Source organism: Myotis nattereri, assembly GCF_964212035.1.
Source record: "Myotis nattereri genome assembly, chromosome: 3".
Lineage (NCBI taxonomy): Eukaryota > Metazoa > Chordata > Mammalia > Chiroptera > Vespertilionidae > Myotis > Myotis nattereri.
The window spans coordinates 127,104,489-127,124,807 of record NC_138077.1 but is presented as its reverse complement, the minus strand read 5'-3'; the positions used below and the strand labels follow the sequence as shown (position 1 = coordinate 127,124,807).

General features: G+C 47.1%; 1 protein-coding gene across 1 annotated transcript in view; it reads right to left on the bottom strand.

Moving 5' to 3' along the window:
• Window positions 1-216: 216 nt before the first annotated feature.
• The window catches only part of RREB1 (ras responsive element binding protein 1), an 80,858-nt gene continuing 60,755 nt past the window's right edge, over window positions 217-20,319 (bottom strand). Inside the window, exons 10-11 of the mRNA XM_081087340.1 lie at window positions 2,281-3,093; window positions 217-1,025 (exon numbers count right to left, since the gene is read on the bottom strand). Coding sequence (XP_080943466.1) covers window positions 517-1,025; window positions 2,281-3,093 — 1,322 coding nt within the window. The 3' untranslated portion in view covers window positions 217-516. The remainder of the gene's footprint in view (window positions 1,026-2,280; window positions 3,094-20,319) is intronic.

The following is a 20,319-nucleotide window of genomic DNA, read 5'->3' as shown; positions in this document are numbered from 1 at the left end:
CAAAAAAAAAAAGAAAAAGAAAAAGGTCTATATGAGAAATGAGCATCTCATCCATATTTCTTCTGGTAATTTACATGAAAATTCACATCATTTTCTTCCAGTTATTGGCTATGAGTATCCAAGGGCATGTTTTTCTTCTGTTTCCAGCTCACAGAACAAATGCTACCATCAGATTAACAAGAACAAGCTCACACACACCAACACAGAAGTAATGTTAATGCTTAAATGAAAAGGTCCTTTCCAATAATTCATTAAAATATTTGCTTTGTTTTTAAAGTCATTTTGGGACAACACAACACCCAGGACGACACTGAAGGACTGGTAAGTAGTTAAGGCACTCGAATCGTCCGTGCCGCTCTCCCGCACGGGCGCGTGGTTAAGGCTATGGCACCGAGAGACGGCCCTTCCTCCTCGTCTCCCTCTCCAACAGCTGACAGGCACGGAGGAAATCTCATGAAACAGACTCAGGACACGGTTCTGCGGGCCTTGTCGGTGTGCTGGGGGCAGGAGGAGCCGTCATTCCACTCCCAGCAGCGGCGAGGCAGCCTCGGCGGCCAGGATGGGGTGGGCAGGCCGCTTGCCGTTCAGCTCCAGTAGGTCTTGCACAAGGGCTACCGGGCTCTCCGGGTCAGGGTCACCCTGAGGCGCCTGCTCCGTGGGGCTGCCCGGGCGAGCGGCCTTGGGAGCACTCCTGCCGGCCTCAGCCTGCCCGGCGCCAGCTGTCCGGCCCGGGGCCCTGTCCTCCCTGCGGCCGGCATCCTTGGCCTGGCTCTCCTTCCGGCTCCGGGTGACGGCCGCGTGGTTGCTGGCCAGCACAGCCGCGTCCGCCTCGTTCTCCGAGACGGGGTTGTTGCCACTGTGGGTGGACTCGCTCTCGCTGTCCTCCTCACCCCGCTCGTCCTTGTCACTGTCCTTCCCCTGGTGTTTGGCGTGCCTGGCCTTCTGGTGGACACGCTGGTGGCGAACCAGGCTGTGTTTCAAGGTGAAGGTTCGCTCACAGGTCTGACATTTGTACGGCCTTTCTCCTGGAGCAATGAGGGAAAGAAATGTTGGTTAATGGTAAGGCCACCAGGAACCACCTCTCAGCTCCACACTAAAGCAGCCACGAGGGGAAGACGAGGGGTGGGGTGGCAGGGTCAGGACGCCCTCCTTTACAGGGAAACCCTCTTATTCGTCTGAATTGGTAAAATGGGGAAGCAGGATCGCCAGGTGCCACCCCGGGATTCCTCCCCGTCATCCTCAGCCCGGGTTTCCACACCCGGATCCGGGAACCAGAGCCCCATGAGGACAGCAGTGGCACCTCCCACAGGGACAGGCACGTTTCTGAGGCTCTACGGACAGGGCACCTCCCACGTCAAAGGCAGGAGACACTCCGTGTTCTGATATGCAGCAGCTGGGGCTTCTCTCAGCTCACAAGCTGGCTGTGAGCAGCTGAGACCACCACCTGCCCGGAGCCCAGGAATATCTCTCTGTTGCGAGGACCAGCCCAGAGCCCCCAACCCCCCCAGGCCAGGGCAGAATGGCTGCATGAGGCGGGGCAGTGTGCGGGGAGCAGAGGTGTAAACCCCGCCAGCCGGGCCGGGAGGGAGGAGGAAAGCCGAGACGAAGACCAGGGCCTGGGTTGGGTTCTTTGGGCGGAGGGGGTGGCGATGTGCTTGCATCTTTTGGCTTCAGGAGTGTATCCAGGTCTCCTTCCTACTAAACAGCCCCTGCTGTGGGGTTTGCAGCCTCAACCGCCGGTGAGTCCCAGGAGTAAGGGCCTGTGCAGCGCAGACCCGGACGGCCATGCAGCAGCCCAGACAGACAGGAAAGCCCCCAAGGTGCCCCCTTCCCACCTGAAGGTTAGTAAAAAGACAAACCCAGGTGCCTCCAAAAAGAGCACCTGTCCCTACTGCCTGTCCCAGGCCACACCCCACAGTCCCCTTCCAGGCTCAGGGCTTGCTGAGACCACGGGCCCACACGCCCAGCACGCATATTCCCCCCTTACCCGAGGGGACAGACATCGCCCCCATTCTAGAGACAGGAAGGCTGAGGCTCAGAGGGACTGACCAAGGCGCTCTCACGGACAGCACTGCTGAGGGGCCCCCCACTGCCTCCCCGCAGGAGCCCCTCCGCTTCGGGCGCTAAGAGAACAGCCTGCTAAATCCCCCGTTTACAGCGCTCACAGCACGAGCAGGCTTGTTCGTCCTCCGCCTCTGTTCTGGCTCCGGGGGAGGGCGGCCTCCTCGCAGGCCTGGGACCGGGTCCCCCCTGAAAGCGCCACGGCCGGGCCTGCCTTACCCGTGTGGGACCTCATGTGCCGGGTCAGGTCCTGCAGAGACCAGAACCTCTTGTTGCACACAGTGCAGACCTTCTTCCTCTTGTCCGCCTTGCTGGCCACACTTCTGGAGGCGTCTGTCTTCGGCTTCTTGTCATCGTCGCTCCTCTCTGAGGACTTCTTCTCGGCCGCGCCCTCCCCGTCGGAGGTGCCCTCGGCCTCCTCGCCCGGCTTCTCTGCTGGGCCCTCTGGCACGGCCTCCCCCTCGGCCGGGGGCTCGGGCTTCTCCTCCGGCTCCAGCGCGGGGGCCGCGGGCAAAGGCACCGGCCCGGCGGCCCCGCTCTCGCCCTGGCCCTCCGGAGGGAGCGGGCTTTCCTCCCGGGGCACCTCGCGGCCATGGGCCTTCCTGTGGCGGCTCAGGGTTCCCAGGAACTTGAAGCTCTTGCCACAGATGCCGCAGGTGTGCTTCTGGTCCTGCGGGGAGCCCTCGCCGCCCACGGCCCCCGCGTCGCCCTCGGCCAGCTTGAAGCCCATCAGCTTGCTGGCCAGGTTGAGGTCCAGGCTCTTGTTGCTGACCGTGTCTTCCTCGGGGCCATCTTCTTCATCCTCCTCCCGCTCCTCCACACCAGGCTTCTCGGGCTCCGGGCTCTCCTCGGCGGCCTGCTCCTCCCCCTCCAGGGGCCCAGCGGCTCCCCGAGGCAGCTCCTCTCCGGGGACCTCTCCTCTGACCTGACTGGGCTCAGGGCCCCCCTCTGGCCGCGGCCGCTCTTTCTCCCGAGAGGTGAGGTCCAGCACTTCGCCCCCTGCGGCCGATGTCTCCACGTCTGACTGGCTGTCTGTGGGAGCAAGCACACAGCATGGATTGAGCCAAACGCCACCTCACCTGCCCCTTCCAAGGGCTCCTTCGTGAACCTCAGCGGGACCCGCCCTGAGTCATCACCCCCTACACCCATCCCCGAGGGCCCAAAGAATCTGGGGTTAATTTATAAAAGGCAGAAAGAGCCTCCACATACACCCAGGCCAGGGTCGCAGGGCTGGCTGTGCCTCGGAACCCCTGCCCCCGCTTTCCTGCGCTGGCCCCTGGCGCCCGGTGCCCTCCCCGCCACACACAGCGATGTTCAGGCCCCAGGGAGGTGTGAGTGACTGAGGGCAGCACAGGAAGGAACAGAGAGAGGAGAGGTGGTGCATTCCAGAGATTCACAGCGCTAGGGAGGCTGAAGGAGCCGAGCTGTAAAAGCTACTTTTGAATGCAGAGATCATACAAACATGCAACATACACGGGACTTCCCTCAACATGGTGTCTGATGACAAAATGGCCCAACGCACATACTGTGCACTATGGTCCACACTCTCACCTGATGCCCGATTTCCAGGTGGAGTTCCAAGGCAAAGGAGACACAGGCACACCAGTGGGCCTCCCTGGCTGCTGTCAGGACCCCACGGAGGGAGTGGAAGCACTTCCCGTCTCTCCATTTGTTCCTACCTGTTCACTCTCCATAGCAAAATCAGATGTGGACTGTCCATCAGTCTGTAAGGCCTTCTCGAGGGAGGGCACTGTGGCTATACTAACGGCACCACACGGTGGTAGCGTTTATCAGAAGCACTGTCTTCCTTCAGCTTACACAAGGGCCTAATGACCTTCACATTGTGTCTACGACAGTGAAGCTGTCTGCTGAGACCTACTATTGACTATAACCCAATGGCCAATTTATTAGGCCGATGAAACGCACTGTTTCAGAGCACACACGTTAGAGGTGCCCCGCACAGGAGAGCCCGACGGCAGTGTGAGCCAGCACTCACACCGCCCTGGACCCTCACCTGCTGTGACCACACGTACAACAATGTGCACCCCCCCCCCCCCGCCCCCAGCACTCTGAGCCACAGGCTTCATCATTTCAGCTTACGTACCACCTTCAGCTTACGTACCACCGTCTGCTCAACACTCCAACTTACACCCTTTCACTGGTTTCATTCTGCCTGTATCTTTTGGCAGCTACTGTCTGAGTATCTCAAAAGGTTTCAGAAGAAAACAAATCATTATGCTGTGACTAAAATTTCTGACAATGATTTTTGAAAATTATTCACAAGTTTAAAGAGGAATCCTGAGCTATACACCCCAATGTCGAGGCTATTTCCAAGGATAAGACAGATGCTCATGTTCTTGAATCATTCCAATAGGGAGCATCTATTAAATGGATTGTGGTATAAACTCTACAATAAAAAAAAAATCACAAAGTGCTCAGTGTCATATTTACTGGCTTACTACTGTAGTAGTTACATTTTTAAAAAGAGGCTTCGCCCTAGCTGGTTTGGCCCAGCGGATAGAGCGTCGGCCTGCGGACTGAGAGGTCCCAAGTTCGATTCTGGTCAAGGGCATGTACCTTGGTTGCGGGCACATCCCCAGTGGTGGGTGTGCAGGAGGCAGCTGATCGATGTTTCTAACTCTCTATCCCTCTCCCTTCCTCTCTGTAAAAAATCAATAAAAATATATTTTTTAAAAAAAGAGGCTTAAATTCTGGCTACTTCCTACTTGCCTCAGTACATTCTAGGTTTTCTTAATTGTTAATATTTTTCACCAAAGAACATGGGTTATTTTAAAGTTTAACTGGAAAATATATTAAGACGAACGTGAAAAAAATCGTAATGAGTTCTGAAACCAAACCCACATAAATATTCTAAGGTCAGATCATTCTCACTCCTGGGCCCTTCCTTCGTGTGAATCAGGGAGCGTTCAGCCCTAGCTGGTTTGGCTCAGTGGACAGGACGTCTGCCTGTGGACTGAAGGGTCCCAGGTTTGATTCCAGTCAAGGGCACATGCCCGGGTTGCAGGCTCGAGGCGGGCAGGAGGCAGCCAATCAATGATTCTCTCTCAACATTGATGTTTTTATCTCTCTCTCCCTTCCTCTCTGGAATCAATAAATATACATTTAAAAAAATAATGGAGCGTTCACCCTTAAGTCAATGAAAGGCGGACTGACTCACTTCCTCTGGTGGACAGAGGCGGCTTGGCTGTGCTCTCGCAAACATCCACTAGGGGGAGATTTTTAAAGGACAGCCCAGGCCCTTCAAGTTCCAAGCAACCCCAACTGATTTTTATTAGTGATTCTTGGAAGCAATAGAACCTCTTCTCATCATCTCATGAATACCCAGCTCATAATAGCAGATCCTATTTTGATCTCTGCCCTCCTCAGCCACCCACACTTCTAAAGACAGGTAGCTGATGACTTTTTTTTATAAGCGATGCTACCTCCCTTACACCTGCAGTTCTCTGTCCTCATCAGTCCCTCATTTGTGATGATAAATCTAAAAAAACTGCCATGGGAAAGTGGAGACTTTCCATGCCAGCTCAACAATGAAATATCTACGGCCTCCTAGAAGTTCCAAGTTACTCAGCCAAAGCGAAAAGCGACCCATCTGAACACCGCATCTGACTGGGCAGGGGCGAGGCTGTTGGAGCCGCTGCCTGTACTCCAGGCTGCACCCACGAAGGCCGTCCTGTGCTGTATGTCTTCCCACGGGCACCTGGGCTCCCAGGGGGGCAGGGCGGCCACCATTAAGAAAGCATTTGAGAACTTTCACATTAAGCTGATTTAGAAGTCGTGTGCAGGCGCCCACAAACAGAAGGCCCTATTGCCTGAGGAAAAACCTATTCCCCAAGGGCCAAGTGGGCCAGGGTACCTCTGCCCACAAAAAAAAATATATATATATATATATTAAGTGGAGTTTGTTGAACTCTGAATGAGCAATATGCCCTTTAAGCAGAACTGCCCCCATCACAGCATTTCAGCATTCCTCTGGGGGAACCTAGGTGTAGTTTCGTGAAAAACCTTATGTGATGGAAAAAGTCAGACCCTCGTTATAAAACACGTTTAGGGATTTTAAGAAAATGCAACCCAGGCATATAAACCTAGAAAACCCCTCAAGAACTTCCCTGGTCATTTCCTGCCTTTGTTTTTTATGGTCTTCCTCTAAGGCCCTACTTGCAAGTTCATGGGAGGGAGCGCCCGAAGGAAACTCACCCCTCCATTACGCTCACCTGGTTTTAAAAATGCTCCCTGAAGCCAGTGAACTCCACCGCCCCAACCTCTCCCCTCCCCTTCTTAAATCTCAGTCCTCTTTCGCAGCATGGATTGGGACCACAATTAAACCAACCATATATTTTCTCTTTGCTGGTTTCACATTACAACTTGCAGTGAATTCTTTTTCCAGAGGCTTTTTCCTTTAAAGAAAACCTACAGGGCGGAGATGAGGAAGGACTCTGACAGAACTTGGAAAAACAAAACTCTTAACTGCAAATTTAAAAACTAAACCCACCACAATGTAAAACCTGGTGCTGAATGGAAGCTAAGACACACACTCCAATTCGCGTGGTGTCTGCACCTCAGACTGCAGCCGGAGTCCCAGGCTGGCTCCTCAGTGCGACCCGGAAGGAAGGGGAGCTCATGTGCATCTGCCACTCGTTCTTACACTTTATGACCTGTCTGCAAACCCCGAAACCAAGGGCACCCCTCCACCACCTCCTTTATCCCTTCTCTCCCTCCTCTGGCACCACTGTGGGCAGAGGCACAGAGCTGCTGCTAAGCCAGGCTGCCACCAGGCCTCTCAGCGCGCACCGCTGAGCATTAAGAGCCATCCTGTGCAGCTAACTCGAGTTCTGACAGCGTTGCTGTGGCTTCCTGGGGGCCGACCAGCAGGTCATCCGCTTCCTTTTGCTCAAGGGGATCCAAGTCATGGCAGAATTCCGTAGGAGTCCACAACTTTACTCAAAGATTTTGGCAAATTATGTGGGAATGGAAGCTGGCCAACATTTTTATACCCTTTAGAGGGGTTGATTTTAAGAAGGGGCCTAGCCGTTTAAGGGCTTGTTTCACTAGGGATTGGTGGGAGGTGTGGGGAGAAGGCAGAGGGTTCCGGGTCACACCCTCTTCCTGGATAAGCTACCCATCCAGATGCATCCCTCCCTCAGTAACTGAGACAAGGATGAGGGGGCCTGGGATTAAAGGCGACCCCTCTAGTCAATCTGACAAGGGGGGAAGGACTCCCGGACACCACAGCTCCCCATCCCCACCGAAGTCTGAGAGCGAGCAGCACAGGACACAATTACAACTCTAGAAAAATAAATACATTTTGAGGGAACAGTCATCTGCTTCAAGCAGTGGGGGAACCTCAAGCTTCCAAGATTTGCAGAACTGAATCCATACCTGTGAGACCGTTATCAACCAACGGCCAGCTAGCTGTGTCTCAGTGACCTGCAGCAGCCAATTTTTTTTTAGTTTGAGGGGATGAGGGGTGCTAAACCCCAGTATTTGGAGATGAAAAAATGTACTGAATAGAGGACATGAGTAAATGCAGAAGCTGTAAGGGGGAACGGGTGGCAGGAGAGCACTGGGCAGTGTTAATTGCTCTGTGGGGGGCTGGAGGAAGGAAGCGCGTATCAGCACAAGAGAATCACCGGATCCAGGTCAGGCAGAGATGTGATTAAGGAAAGGACATGCAGAGTGCTTTTTCAAACAAGACCAAGTTTTGTTTTACTGGGAAGAGAGTTAATGAAAAGAAAAACACCCACCCTCCCTGCCAAGGGCTGGGCATCCCTAGTTCCTGCCATGCCCTGACATCTGTGTAGCCCATCCCTGCTCTGGAGAATTTGGCAGCAGAGGCTGGGGCTGGAGAAGACAACACCCCAAGCCTTTAAAGTTTCACATCCCTTTTAGAAGTCTTGCTACCAAGAGCTAAAACTGTATACCCTTCCTCATATCCCACATCCAGCAGGGCCCACAGCCTGAACAAAGGGGTCTGCTGGGAGGGGGTGGGGGAGGGGTGACAGCTCTTCCCTGCCAGCTCAGCAAAGCCTTCCAGGGGCACTGCCCTGGTCTCCCACGTGGTGATCCTGCTGCATGCTCTGCAGGGCCCCTTTCTGACTGGAGTCCTACAGGGAAGAGGGAAGGGCTGCCCTACATGCGCCAAGGGCCGAAGTTTGCTAGGAAGTTAACGGGCTACCAATGGGCTCTCCTCTGTCCCTCTCCTCTCCATCACCTGGAAGCACTACCTGTGCTATCATGGGGTCCAACATCACTCTCTTTTGCCTGGGGAATAAGCCCGTTTCTTCTCAGGGAACAGTTGGTAACTCCATGTTTGCGCAACTGGTGGCGTTCACAGTTAGATTTGGTAGAAAAGAAGGCATCGCATTTTTGACAAGGGAAGGGTTTCTGACCTGAAGCAGGAAAAAAAATAGATATTTATCTGGCTTTCTACTGCAATGAAAAAGAAAAGTCGCTTTTGATTCATTCTTCTGGGATTACTGGCATTTGCTTCCCCCTCCTCCACCCGATTCTTTAAAGAAAATAAACAAAACACATTAAAAAAAAATACTGAACACAAACAAGTCAATGATCATCTTCCCTTAGTCTGAGTGGGATGGAATGACTTCAAAATACTAAAAGTTAACAATGAGACCAAGACACATATGTTTAAAGTAAAACGACAATATCACAGTTAAAACCTTAAATAATAACAACAAAGAGTGAGTGGAGGGATCTTAGAGCACAGCAAGAAACAACTGCAGTTTGTCACAAGGAGAAGACACAGCTTTTCATAATTTCTCGCAACGCAAGTGCTACCCATGCTGGGAAATCGGAGGGACGCCAGGCCCTCCTGCAGGAATCTGGAACCCCTGGTATCTTTGGAGGGGGTCTCCTCTTCCTGACCTACATGGGCCTGGCCTCCCACAGAGGAGGCAGGTGGGGAGCTCTGACTCTGCAGGTCTCCCCCTGGCTGACTGGATGAGCCATCCTGCAGTGATCTCTGCCCAAGTTCACTGTGTCCCTAGTCAGAGGAGGTCTGCTCACGTAAGAAAGGTTCTTTGTTCCTGCTCTAAGATCCTGCGAGTCGTGAATAAGTGACCAACATATCCTGAGCCCACACTAGAAGACCATGTGCTCCACTCAACAGCCCCTCCCCACCAACTCCACCATGGGGTCACCTGCTGAGAGGAGCATGCCCATCTTTCTCCCCAGGTCATCTGCTATAGTTTTCCTATCTTTTCTTTAAAAATAATAAATAAATATAAATAAATAAATAAATAAATAAATAACTATATCTTATTTGTTTGCCTTTCCTCTCCTTTCATTTGGATTCCTTTTGTACTGTAAACATGATGTTTTAAAATGCGAGCCAGGCCCCTCTGCAACTTGTTCCTTGTTTGCATGAATGACAAGGAAAGCGAGAACCAGAGCAGAAAGTGTGGACAGAAAGTAGGAAGGAAGGAGGAAGGGGAGAAGGGAAAGGATTAGGTGACCTCAGGAGAGAGAAGATGGATAAATCACTGACTGCATCACTGGATTCTTCTGTTTCCCCATCTCCAGATTGGAAGGTCCTAGCTTCTGAGTTTAAAGGTTTGTGTACTAAAAAACAGGACTTCAGCCCTACAGCCCAGTATGCCTGTCTTGTAACCTTGGGATGCCACAATGAGACGCACATGTTAAGAAATGATAGCTCAGCCTGTGTGGCTCAGAGGTTGAGCATCGACCTATGAAACGAGGAGGTCAGGGTTTGATTTCCTGTGGAGGTACATGCCTGGGTTGTGGGCTTGATCCCCAGTAGGGGGCATGCAGGAGGCAGCTGATCAATAATTCTCTCTCAGCACTGATGTTTCTCTCTCTCTCTCCCTTCCTCTCTGAAATCAAGAAAAATATATTTTAAAAATATGACAGAAAAAGTAAAAAATAGTGTTGCCATATGATCCAGCAATTCCATTTCTGGGTATTTATCCAAAGAAAATAAAAACACTAGTTGAAAAAGACATATGCACCCCTATGTTCAGTGCAGCATTACTAGTAAGCCTGGGAATGGATAAAGAAAATGTGATATATATATATATATATATATATATATATATATATATGGTGTACATATACAGTAGAATATTATTCAGCAATAAAAAGAAGGAAATCTTGGTATTTGTGACAACACAGATGGACCTAGAAGGAATTTAAAATAAAACAAATGCATAAACAAAACAGAAACAGATCCACAGAAACAGAGAACAAGCTGATAGTTGCCAAAGGGAAGGAGGGTGAGAGGATGGGAATAAAAAATAATAACCATAAAATAAATAAAAACAAACAAACAAAAAGGCATGATACTAAATGCAAGGCATGATACTAAATGCAATGCATGAATCCAGACTGGATTAGACTGGGAAAAAGTAGCTCAGAAGGACATTTTTGGGTTAACTGATGACATGATTATGACTGTGGATTAGGAAAAGAAACAAAAAGAAGAGGCAGGAAAGTCAACCTGCACACTTCTGCTGAAACACCAATCATGGGCCCTTCCGTCTCCACTGAGACAGCTGTGCATGGAGGCCTGGATTAGTGCAGGGACCAGCCCAGGCCTGCCCTCGGGCCTTGCAGAGCAAAAAAGGACCATCATCATCATCTCCCAGTCTCACAACTCTGGGGTGCCATTCATGCAGACCTCAGATCAGGGGTGTATGACTTAGCACCACGAGAATCACTGCCCCACCAAGTTCAAGCATCAGCACTAACCAAAGAAAGGGGCGCTCATTCCCTCCCGAGCTGAAAGACTCTTTCAGCAATGGTCCAAATCACCACGGAGCTTTTTAAAAATACAGATGCCTGCACAGGTGATGTATTATAGAACCGTACTCCTGAAACCTATGTGATTTTATTAACCAATGACCCCCAATAAACGCAATAAAAATAAATTTAAAAAAAAGAAAAAAAAAAGAATACAGATGCTTAGAACAACCAAAGACCAGGGAATGTGAAACCTGGGAGGTGGGATCCGAGACCCAGGAACCTGGCACACACACTCGTAAGGAGCTCCACCAGGGCCCACAGCCTCAGCAGAGCCCTCCAACTACCCTACACTTTACCTTCACAGAGCCCAGTAGGTGTTTCTGCTAAAATTAGAAAAATGACCTAAAAAAAAAAAAATCACACTTTTAAGTAAAGACTAGTTTTAAAAGTATGTTAATGTTAACTGTGTACCCTCCCATTATTCCTGCTTTTCACTAAAAATTGAAAATATTTAATAATTATTTGGACTCTGTTTTAAGTAAGAAAAATATACTTTTCCTTTAACATTTTATTATCAAAATTCAGGCCAGATGAGAGGGAGAGAACTGGGCCGAGAGCAGACAAGTCAGAGCTATGACTATTAACTGTGATACGATTGTTGCTTTTAAATAAAACAATTGGTTTCTTGCTTCTACCTAATTCCATGCTTTACTCTGTGATTTTCAAGTGGGTAAGTGTCTCACTGTTAAGCTGGGTTGGACAGTCAGGCTGATGTCCCATGATGGCGCTTTATATTAATGCTAAATTCAGAGAACAAAATAATGACACCAAAGTTACTGTATCGCATTATGAGGATTCCCAAAGGGACACTAACGGGAGTCTTTAAAGTTCACATTTCACTGCCAGTCTTACGTTTCGAGTAGCAGTGTGCTTTCCGGGCTGCACGGACAGAGGAAAACACGAGCCCTCCAGCACTTACACTGTACAGGTTTCAAACGTGTTCCCTGGTAAGCTATAGGGAAAGCATCAAATGATTTCATTTACTTGGTAACTGCCACAAATAAATGCTTTAGGAGGGGTGTTTTAAAATGTACCTGTAACCACAAGGAGTTACCTATGTGCCCAAGACTTGAGATGACCCTCCACCCCAACGTGATACAAACCATCGCCAGCCAGTTTCCACTCTCATAGAACAGTCAAAACAAGAGGAGAGAAATTTTATAGTCAACAGTACTATCTGACAGGCACTGGAACACAGAGCAGAAGAATAAACACTGAGAATAAGGTTCATGATGTGACCTCACACCCCACACTTCTCTCCACCACCTCTCCACCCCTCAGTGAAGGTCTTTCTCTCTTTGAATTTGGCAGAAGGCGTGCACAGGGCTGGCTCCGTTAAATGGCCAGAGCTGCCACTTAGAAGGAAAGTCATAAGGAGCCAAACACACCTGGCGTCAGAAGTGATTTACACACCGAGGTTTGCACATCTTACTGATTTTAAATGCAATGCCTGTGGCCCATGAGCAGCAGGTAGGAGAGGTGAGTGGGAAGGGCCCTAGGCTGGTAAAGAGAAGGGGTAAGACCCATCAGGAGGAAGTGAGGGAGCCGGCATCCCTGCATGCAGGAAATGGAGGGCAGCTGAGACCCACAGGTCCCATCCCCTCCGCGCTCTGAGGAGGAAGGAGGAGGACCGGGTAGGAGTGGCCTGGCGGTGTTTTTCTGGCACTCACTCCCCCACCTGTGGCCTAAAAGCACACAAAATGCTCAAAAGCGGAAAAAGGAAGGAACTGTGACCCAAAGAGGCAACACTGTTCAGACAGAGAAAGGCAAGGAGCCAGGAAATGTCCCTGATCAACAGGACCCTGTGGCCGGGAGAGGAGCAGAGGGAGGAGATTCAGCTGGTGTGGAGAGCACACCAGGGGACATGAAATCTGGCAGCTAACACCAGCCTCCTCCTGAGACACAATTCCTAGAACCTGAGCTACGCAGAGAGAAAGGGCGAAACCAGATGCCCCTCGCCCACAGCAACAGTGACCCCTAGGTCATCCCTGAACACCTGGTCTACTCACCGCTGCCTGTTCGGGGGCTGGGGTGGACTGGAAACACGTCTATGAGACAACAGACAGACATGATGGTAGTAACTCTATGCATCTGCCCAGTGGGCAGGAGAAGGCCGACTCTCAAGATACAGACACAGTCGCCTAAATGTAACCTAAAATGGGACGCTCCTCGAAGCTGCTGGCTGAAATGCAGCTCGATTTTAATGTTCCAATAAAAACCCACAAAAACCTCTTTTCTGTATGACACTTGTTCACAGGGTCATCCCAGAGCCCACGTTTAATTTCTCTTATGTGTGAGCCTTAGTCTCATTTCAAAGTTCCTGGAGGGAGACATCATAGAAAGCAGGGGAGCAGGGGACAGGCAGCTCGGCTTCTTCAGCAGCAGAGTCGCCTTCCAGAACACTGCTGGTCCGCAGGGGGAGGAGGGGGGCGCGCGATCTGACCAGCTTCATCCCTCACTTGATGGATGGGGAGTGTTCAGTACCAGGCGCAGCCAAGTGCTCTATAAAAGAACTTCACAAAGGGAATGCCGAGACTGTTTCTTGAAGCTGAGGCAGTGCAACAGCAAAGAAGCTAACAGCCCAATGGGCGCCGACCTCTGTGAGTGTCTGTGCGTGCGGCTAACACCATTCTGTGGTCACTAAGTGTCTGATATAGAGTATTCTGGTCCACATCTGTCTTCTAACCTTTCCTCAAACATCTTCCCAATCTCCTGCACTGAGACATTTGAGGATACAGAGAGGGAGGGGGCATGGCCTATACAAGTTCAGATAGAGGACCAGCGGCCACACCACCCTGACGCTGGGGCAGCTGCAGGGATCTGACCCTAGCCCTGAACTCTAGCTCTCTTGCTCACTGTTCATTACTCATATGACCAAAAGCAAGCTACCCTTCCTAAACCTCCATTTCCTTATGGCACAATGTGGGCAGCATCGCCCTCAGGGGACAGTGATGAAGACTAGCTCTGAAAGTTTGCTCTATTGGCCCTGAATGCTCACCACAGGGGTCAAGGCCTGCAACTTGGCCCACTACAGGAACACAGTATATAGGATGTCAGGGAGGGGGCCGAAACAGACACTGCCACAGGGCACAGGAACTGTGAAGGGACAAGTGGCACAACATGCTTATATTTACACCCACCCCACACCACCCTGTCTTCAACAAACCTCCCATTTTGTTTGGCTTTAGATGCTACCAAATTTTAAACCAACTAGAAAATTTTGATATTCCAAAGCCAGGCAATCTAAATGACTGGATTCACAAATGGTAACTTTCTTAAAAAAATTCTTTATTGTTTAAAGTGTTACATATAGTATTACATATGTCTCCCTTTTCCCCCACTGACCTTTCCCCTGCCACCCCCCCCCCCCCCAACACACTCCCTCACCCCTCTAGTGTCTGTGTCCATTGCCCTTTGGTTGATCTCTTACCTGTCCCCCCTCCCCTCCCCTGCCGTCCCTCTGAAGTTTGATGGTCTGTTTGATGCTTCTCTGTCTCTGTATCTATTTTTGTTCATCAGTTTATGTTCATTATATTCCACAAATGAGTGATATCATGGGTTATTTATCTTTCTGACTGGCTTATTTCACTTAGCATAATGCTCTTCATGTCCATCCATGCTGTTGCGAATGGTAAGAGTTCTTTCTTTTTTATAGCAGCGTAGTATTCCATTGTGTAGATGTACCATAGTTTTCTAATCCATCATCTGCTGATGGGCACTTAGGTTGTTTCCAAATCTTAGCTATGGTGAATTGTGCTGCTATGAACACAAGGGTGCATATGTCCTTTCTGATTGGTGTTTCTGGTTTCTTGGGATATATTCCTAAAAGTGGGATTACTGGGTCAAATGGGAGTTCCATTTTTAATTTTTTGAGGAAACTCCATACTGTTTTCCATGGTGGCTGCACCAGCCTGCATTCCCACCAGCAGTGCATAAGGGTTCCTTTTTCTCCGCATCCTCGCCAGCACTTGTCGTTTGTCGATGATAGTCATTCTGATGGTACCTCATTGTTCTTTTGATTTGCATCTCTCGGATGATTAGTGACTTTGAGCATGTTTTCATAAGTCTCTTGGCCTTCTGTATGTCCACTTTCGAAAAGTGTCTAAGTCCTTTGTCCATTTTTTGATTGGATTATCTTCTTTTCGTTAAGATGTAGGAGGAGTTCCCTACAAATTTTGGAAATTAGGCCCTTATCGAATATAACATTGGCAAGTATGTTCACCCATGCAGTGGGCTTTCTTCTTCTTTTGTTGATGGTTTCTTTTGCTGTGCAGAAGCTTTTTATTTTGATGTAGTCCCATTTGTTTATTTTCTCCTTAGTTTCCATTGCCCTAGAAGTTGTATTAATTGCTATGACATATGTTTGCTATTTTGCTGTCTATGGGTTCTTTTAAGATGTTTATGATTTCCCATCTTACACTTAGGTCCTTTATCCATTTTGTTTATTTTTGTGTATGGTGTAAGTTGGTGGTCTAGTTCAATTTTTTTGCATGTATCTGTCAATTTTCCCAACACCATTTATTGAAGAGACTGTCTTAACTCCATGGTATGGTCTTGCCTCTTTAGTCAAATATTAATTGAGCATAATAAGTTGGGTCGATTTTTGGGTTCTCTGTTCTCTTCCATTGGTCTATATGTCTGTTCTTGTGCCAGTATCAGGTACTTTTGAGAACAGTGGCTTTGTAATATAGCTTGTTATCTGATATTGTGATCCCTCCAACTATGCTGTTCTTTCTCAAGATTGCTGTAGCTATTCAGGGTCTTTTTTTTTTTTAATTCCATATTAATTTTTGGAGAGTTTGTTCTAGGTCTGTGAAATATGCCATTGGTATTTTAATGGGAATTGCATTCATTCTATAGTCTGCTTTGGGTAGTATGGACATTTTAATAATGTTGATTCTACCAATCCATGAACACAGTATATTCTTCCATTTGTTTATGTCTTCCTCTATCTCTTTTTCCAGCATCCTGTAGTTTTCTGAGTATAGGTCTTTTACCTCCTCAATTAAGTTTATTCCTAGGTATCTTAATTTTTTTGGTGCGATGGGAGAAGGGATTTTTGTTTGTTTGTTTGTTTTTTCTGTGAGGACATTATTGATGTATAAAAAAACCCATAGATTTCTGGGTGTTAATGTTGTATCCTGCTACACTGCGGAACTCATTTAAGTCTAGTAGTTTTTTGATGGAGTATTTAGGGTTTTCTATGTACAATATCATGTCATCTGCGAATAACGAAAGTTTCACTTTTTCTTTTCCAATTTGGATGCCTTTTATTTCTTCTTCTTGTCTGATTGCTAAGGCTAGCAATTCCAGTACTATGTTGAACAGGAGTGGTGAGAGCGGGCATCCCTGTCTTGTTCCTGTTCTTAGGGAAAATGGTTTTAGTTTTTGCCCATTGAGTATGATGTTGGCTGTGGGTTTGTCATATATGGCTTTTATTATGTTGAGGTATGATCCTTCTATTCCCACTTTGCTAAGAGTTTTTATCAGGAAAGGGTATTGGATTTTGTCAAATGCCTTTTCGGCATCAATTGATATGATTATGTGATTTTTGCCTCTCAATTTGTTTATGTGATGTATCATATTTATTCATTTGCTAATATTGTACCATCCTTGCATCCCTGGAATAAATCCCACTTGGTCATGGTGTATGATCTTTCTAATGTAATGCTGGATCCGATTTGCTAAGATTTTGTTGAGGATTTTAGCATCTATATTCATCAGAGATATTGTCCTGTAATTTTCTTTCTTTGTAGTGTCTTTATCTGGTTTTGGGATTAGGGAAATGCTGGCTTCATAGAAAGAGCTTGAAAGTGGTTCCTTCCTCTTGAATTTTTTGGAATAGTCTGAGGATAGGTTTTAGTTCTTCTAATGTTTGGTAAAACTCCCCTATGAAGCTGTCTGGCCCCGGGCTTTTGTTTGCTGGAAATTTTTTGATTACTGCTTCAATTTCTTCCACAGTTATCAGCCTATTCAGATTTTTTGATTCATCCTAATTGAGTTTTGGAAGGTTGTATTTTTCTAGAAATACGTCCATTTCTTCTAGGTTGACCAGTTTGTTAGAATAGAGTTGCTTATAGTATTTTTGTTACAATCCTTTGTATTTCTGTGGAGTGTTATTTCACCTCTTTCATTTCTGATTTTGTTTATTTGGGTTCTCTCTCTTTGCTTCTTGGTGAGCCTGACTAGAGGTTCATTAAGCTTGTTTATCCTTTCAACAATCCAGCTCTTGTTTTCATTGATCTTTTGTATTTCTTTCTTTCTTCCTTTGGTCTCTATGTCATTTATTTCTGCTGTGATCTTTATTACTTCCTTCCTTCTGCTCACTCTGGGCTTTTCTTGATGCTTTCTTTCTAATTCTTTAAGTTATAGAGTTAGATAATTTATTACCAGGTTTTTTTTTTTGTTTGTTTTGTTTTGTTTTTAGGTAGGCCTGGAATGCCATGAACTCCCTTCTCAGGACTACTTTCACTGTGTCCCATACATTTGGGATTGTTGTGTTTTCATTGTCATTTATTTCCAGAATGTTATTTATTCTTTGATCTCTTGGTAACCCAATCATTGTTTAATAACATGCTATTTAACCTCCAAGTGTTTGAATTTTTGTGATTGTTTTTATTGTAGTCATTACTAACATTATGCCATTGTGATGTGAGAAGATGCTTTATATGATTTCCATCTTGAATTTGAGGAGACTTTGCCTGTGTCCCAATATTTGGTTTATCTTAGAAAATGTCCCATGTGCACTTGAGAAGAATGTATATTCTGTAGCTTTGGGGTGAAATGTTCTGAAGATGTTGATTAAGTACATCTGATCTAGTGAGTTGTTTAGTGTTGCTATATCTTTGCTGGTTTTTTGTCTAGAGGATTTATCCAGTGATGTCAATGGGGTATTAAAGTCCCCTACTATGATTGTATTGCTGTTGATCTCTCCCTTTATATCTTCCAGAAGTTTTTTTTTTTTTTTTTTTTTAATGTATTTGGGTGCTCCTGCATTGGGTGCATATGTTTACCAAAGTTACATTCTCTTGTCATATTGATCCCTTTAGTATCCCTTCTTCTGGTCTTCACTTTGAGGTCTATTTTGTCAGATATAAGTATTGCTACCCCAGCTTTTTTTTATTTCCATTTGCCTGAAAAATATTTTTCCATCCCTTCACTTTCAGTCTGTATGAGTCCCTTGTTCTGAGGTGGGTCTCTTGGAGACAGCATATATATATATGGGTCATGTTTTCTTATCCATTCAGCCACTCGATGTCTTTTGATTGAAGCATTTAGTCCATTTATGTTTAAGGTTATTATTGATAGGTACTTGTTTGTAGCCATTTTTATCCTTTATGACTGTGTTCCTTCTTCTCTATTTCTTCTTTTTACAATAGTCCCTTTAGCATTTAGTGCATTGCTGGCTTGGTAGTGATATACTCCCTTAGCCTTTTTTTTGTCTGCAAAGCTCCTGATTTCCCCTTCAATTATGAATGATAGCCTTGCTGGATAGAGTATTCTTGGATTCATTGCCTTGCTTTGCATCACTTTGTATACTTCATTCCATTCCCTTCTGGCCTGATGTGTTTCTGTTGAGAAATCACTTGATAATCTAATGGAAGATCCTTTGTAGGTAACACTCTGTCTGTCTCTTGCAGCTTTTAATCAGTTAATTGCCACGTGTCTGAAATGGAAACCATTCCCACATGCCATGATATTTTGAATTTAGTTAAAAAAATCAATTTGCAATGAATATTATAAAAATAAATATACTACTCACAATTCAGGTGTTCTTGAATATTTTCAGCTGAAAATTCTCACAAAAAATTACTTTAAAGCTGATCAGGGCTGCCACTCAGGGATACATTTTTTTTTTAACAGATACACATGGCATGTGGGGAAGGTCTGCTGCTTGTGTCTATAGACATATATGGCATACAATGGGTTAAGATTCTTTGTCATTAATGTTTCCCTCTGTAATTACCATTTGGTGTGGGTCTTTTTTGGGTTCATCATTTGGGAACTCTCTGTGCTTGTGTGACTTTTTTCTTCCCCAAATCAGCGAAGTTTTCTGTCACTATTTCTTCAAATAGGTTCTCTAATCCTTTCTCTTCTTCTTGTCCTTCTGGCACCCCTATCATACATATATTACTTTGTTTCATGTTGTCCCAGAGTTCCCTTAGGCTCTCCTCCTGCTTTCTGATTTTTTTCTCCAATTGCTGTTCAGATTGGGTGTGTTTCTCTGCCCTATCTTCTCACTAATTCGGTCTTCCAATTCTTCTAGTCTACTGTTGAAACCTTCCATCATGATTCTTATTGTGGCTATATCATTCTTGATTTCCTCTTGATACTTACATAAGTTGTGGACTTTCTTTTATTCGGTTTATGAACTGTATGACCATTACTCTGAATTCTTTACCTGACATATTGCATGCTTCTGTTTCATTTAGTTCTCCCTTTTTTGATTTCCTTTTTTCTTTCCTTTGGGGGTTTTGTCTTCCAATTTTTGCTATCACCAAAGTGTCCAGGTGCAGAGTTGCATGGGGCTTGTGGCAGAAGCAGAGGGCTTGGCGGGTGGGTCACGTACCTTGAGAGTCATAGGAGAGCTCAGGTGCCAGACGTGTGAGGCCTGGGGCCAAGGCAGTGGACCGGTGGGGAGGGAAGCTCACTCCAGAACTCACAGGAGCCTGTGTCCAGAAAGGCTGGAGTCCCGGTGGTAGCGGGAGCTACCGTCTAAGAGAGCCTGGTTGGCCAGCCCCTGAAAGTCCTGCAGGATTTAACTGTTCCTCACTCACATCCACACACACCACACACTCCCCTTTTGCTCCCTCATTCACACTCTCTCCCTCACTGCCATTCTGCTGGCCGCCATCTTTACTGCACAAATTGGAACATTTATCAGACATCTTTAAAGACATGGGCACAACTCTTGAAAGGAGTTCCTGGCCACACCAGTCTTATTGGGGAGACTGATGGCTCACTAGGAAGAGAATGTCCAGGAAGAAAGGCCTCACCCAAGGACAATGGCATGGGCTCCACCCACTGACCACTGGACTCCCAGCTGGAAGAATGAGCTGGGAGGCTGATGGGGGGCAGGGAGGCAGGGTAAGAGCCACACTGTTCCTCAGAGCCAGACCATCTGCTTTCTAAAAAGCAGGAACAGAAATTCCCCTCCAGACTCCACAGGGGACCATAAAGTGTCATCCAAAAAGGACAGCAATAGAAAGTGTGGGGTCACCTTCTCTTTAAGATGCACCTCCTTTTCTGAACTGTCCCCTTTGTCAGAACTGTTACTTTACTTTGTCAGGCTTACATGACTTCAAATGGAAAGAAAACGATGGTTTAAAATGCAGCCTATACTTTACAAACCTAGAAATTCTGCTACTGGCAATGAGTCCCCCAGGGACAGGCATGCCTGACATGCCAGCATGGGATTCCACCACACTGGAGAGAGGTGTCACATCTAGGTGGTCACCAGCC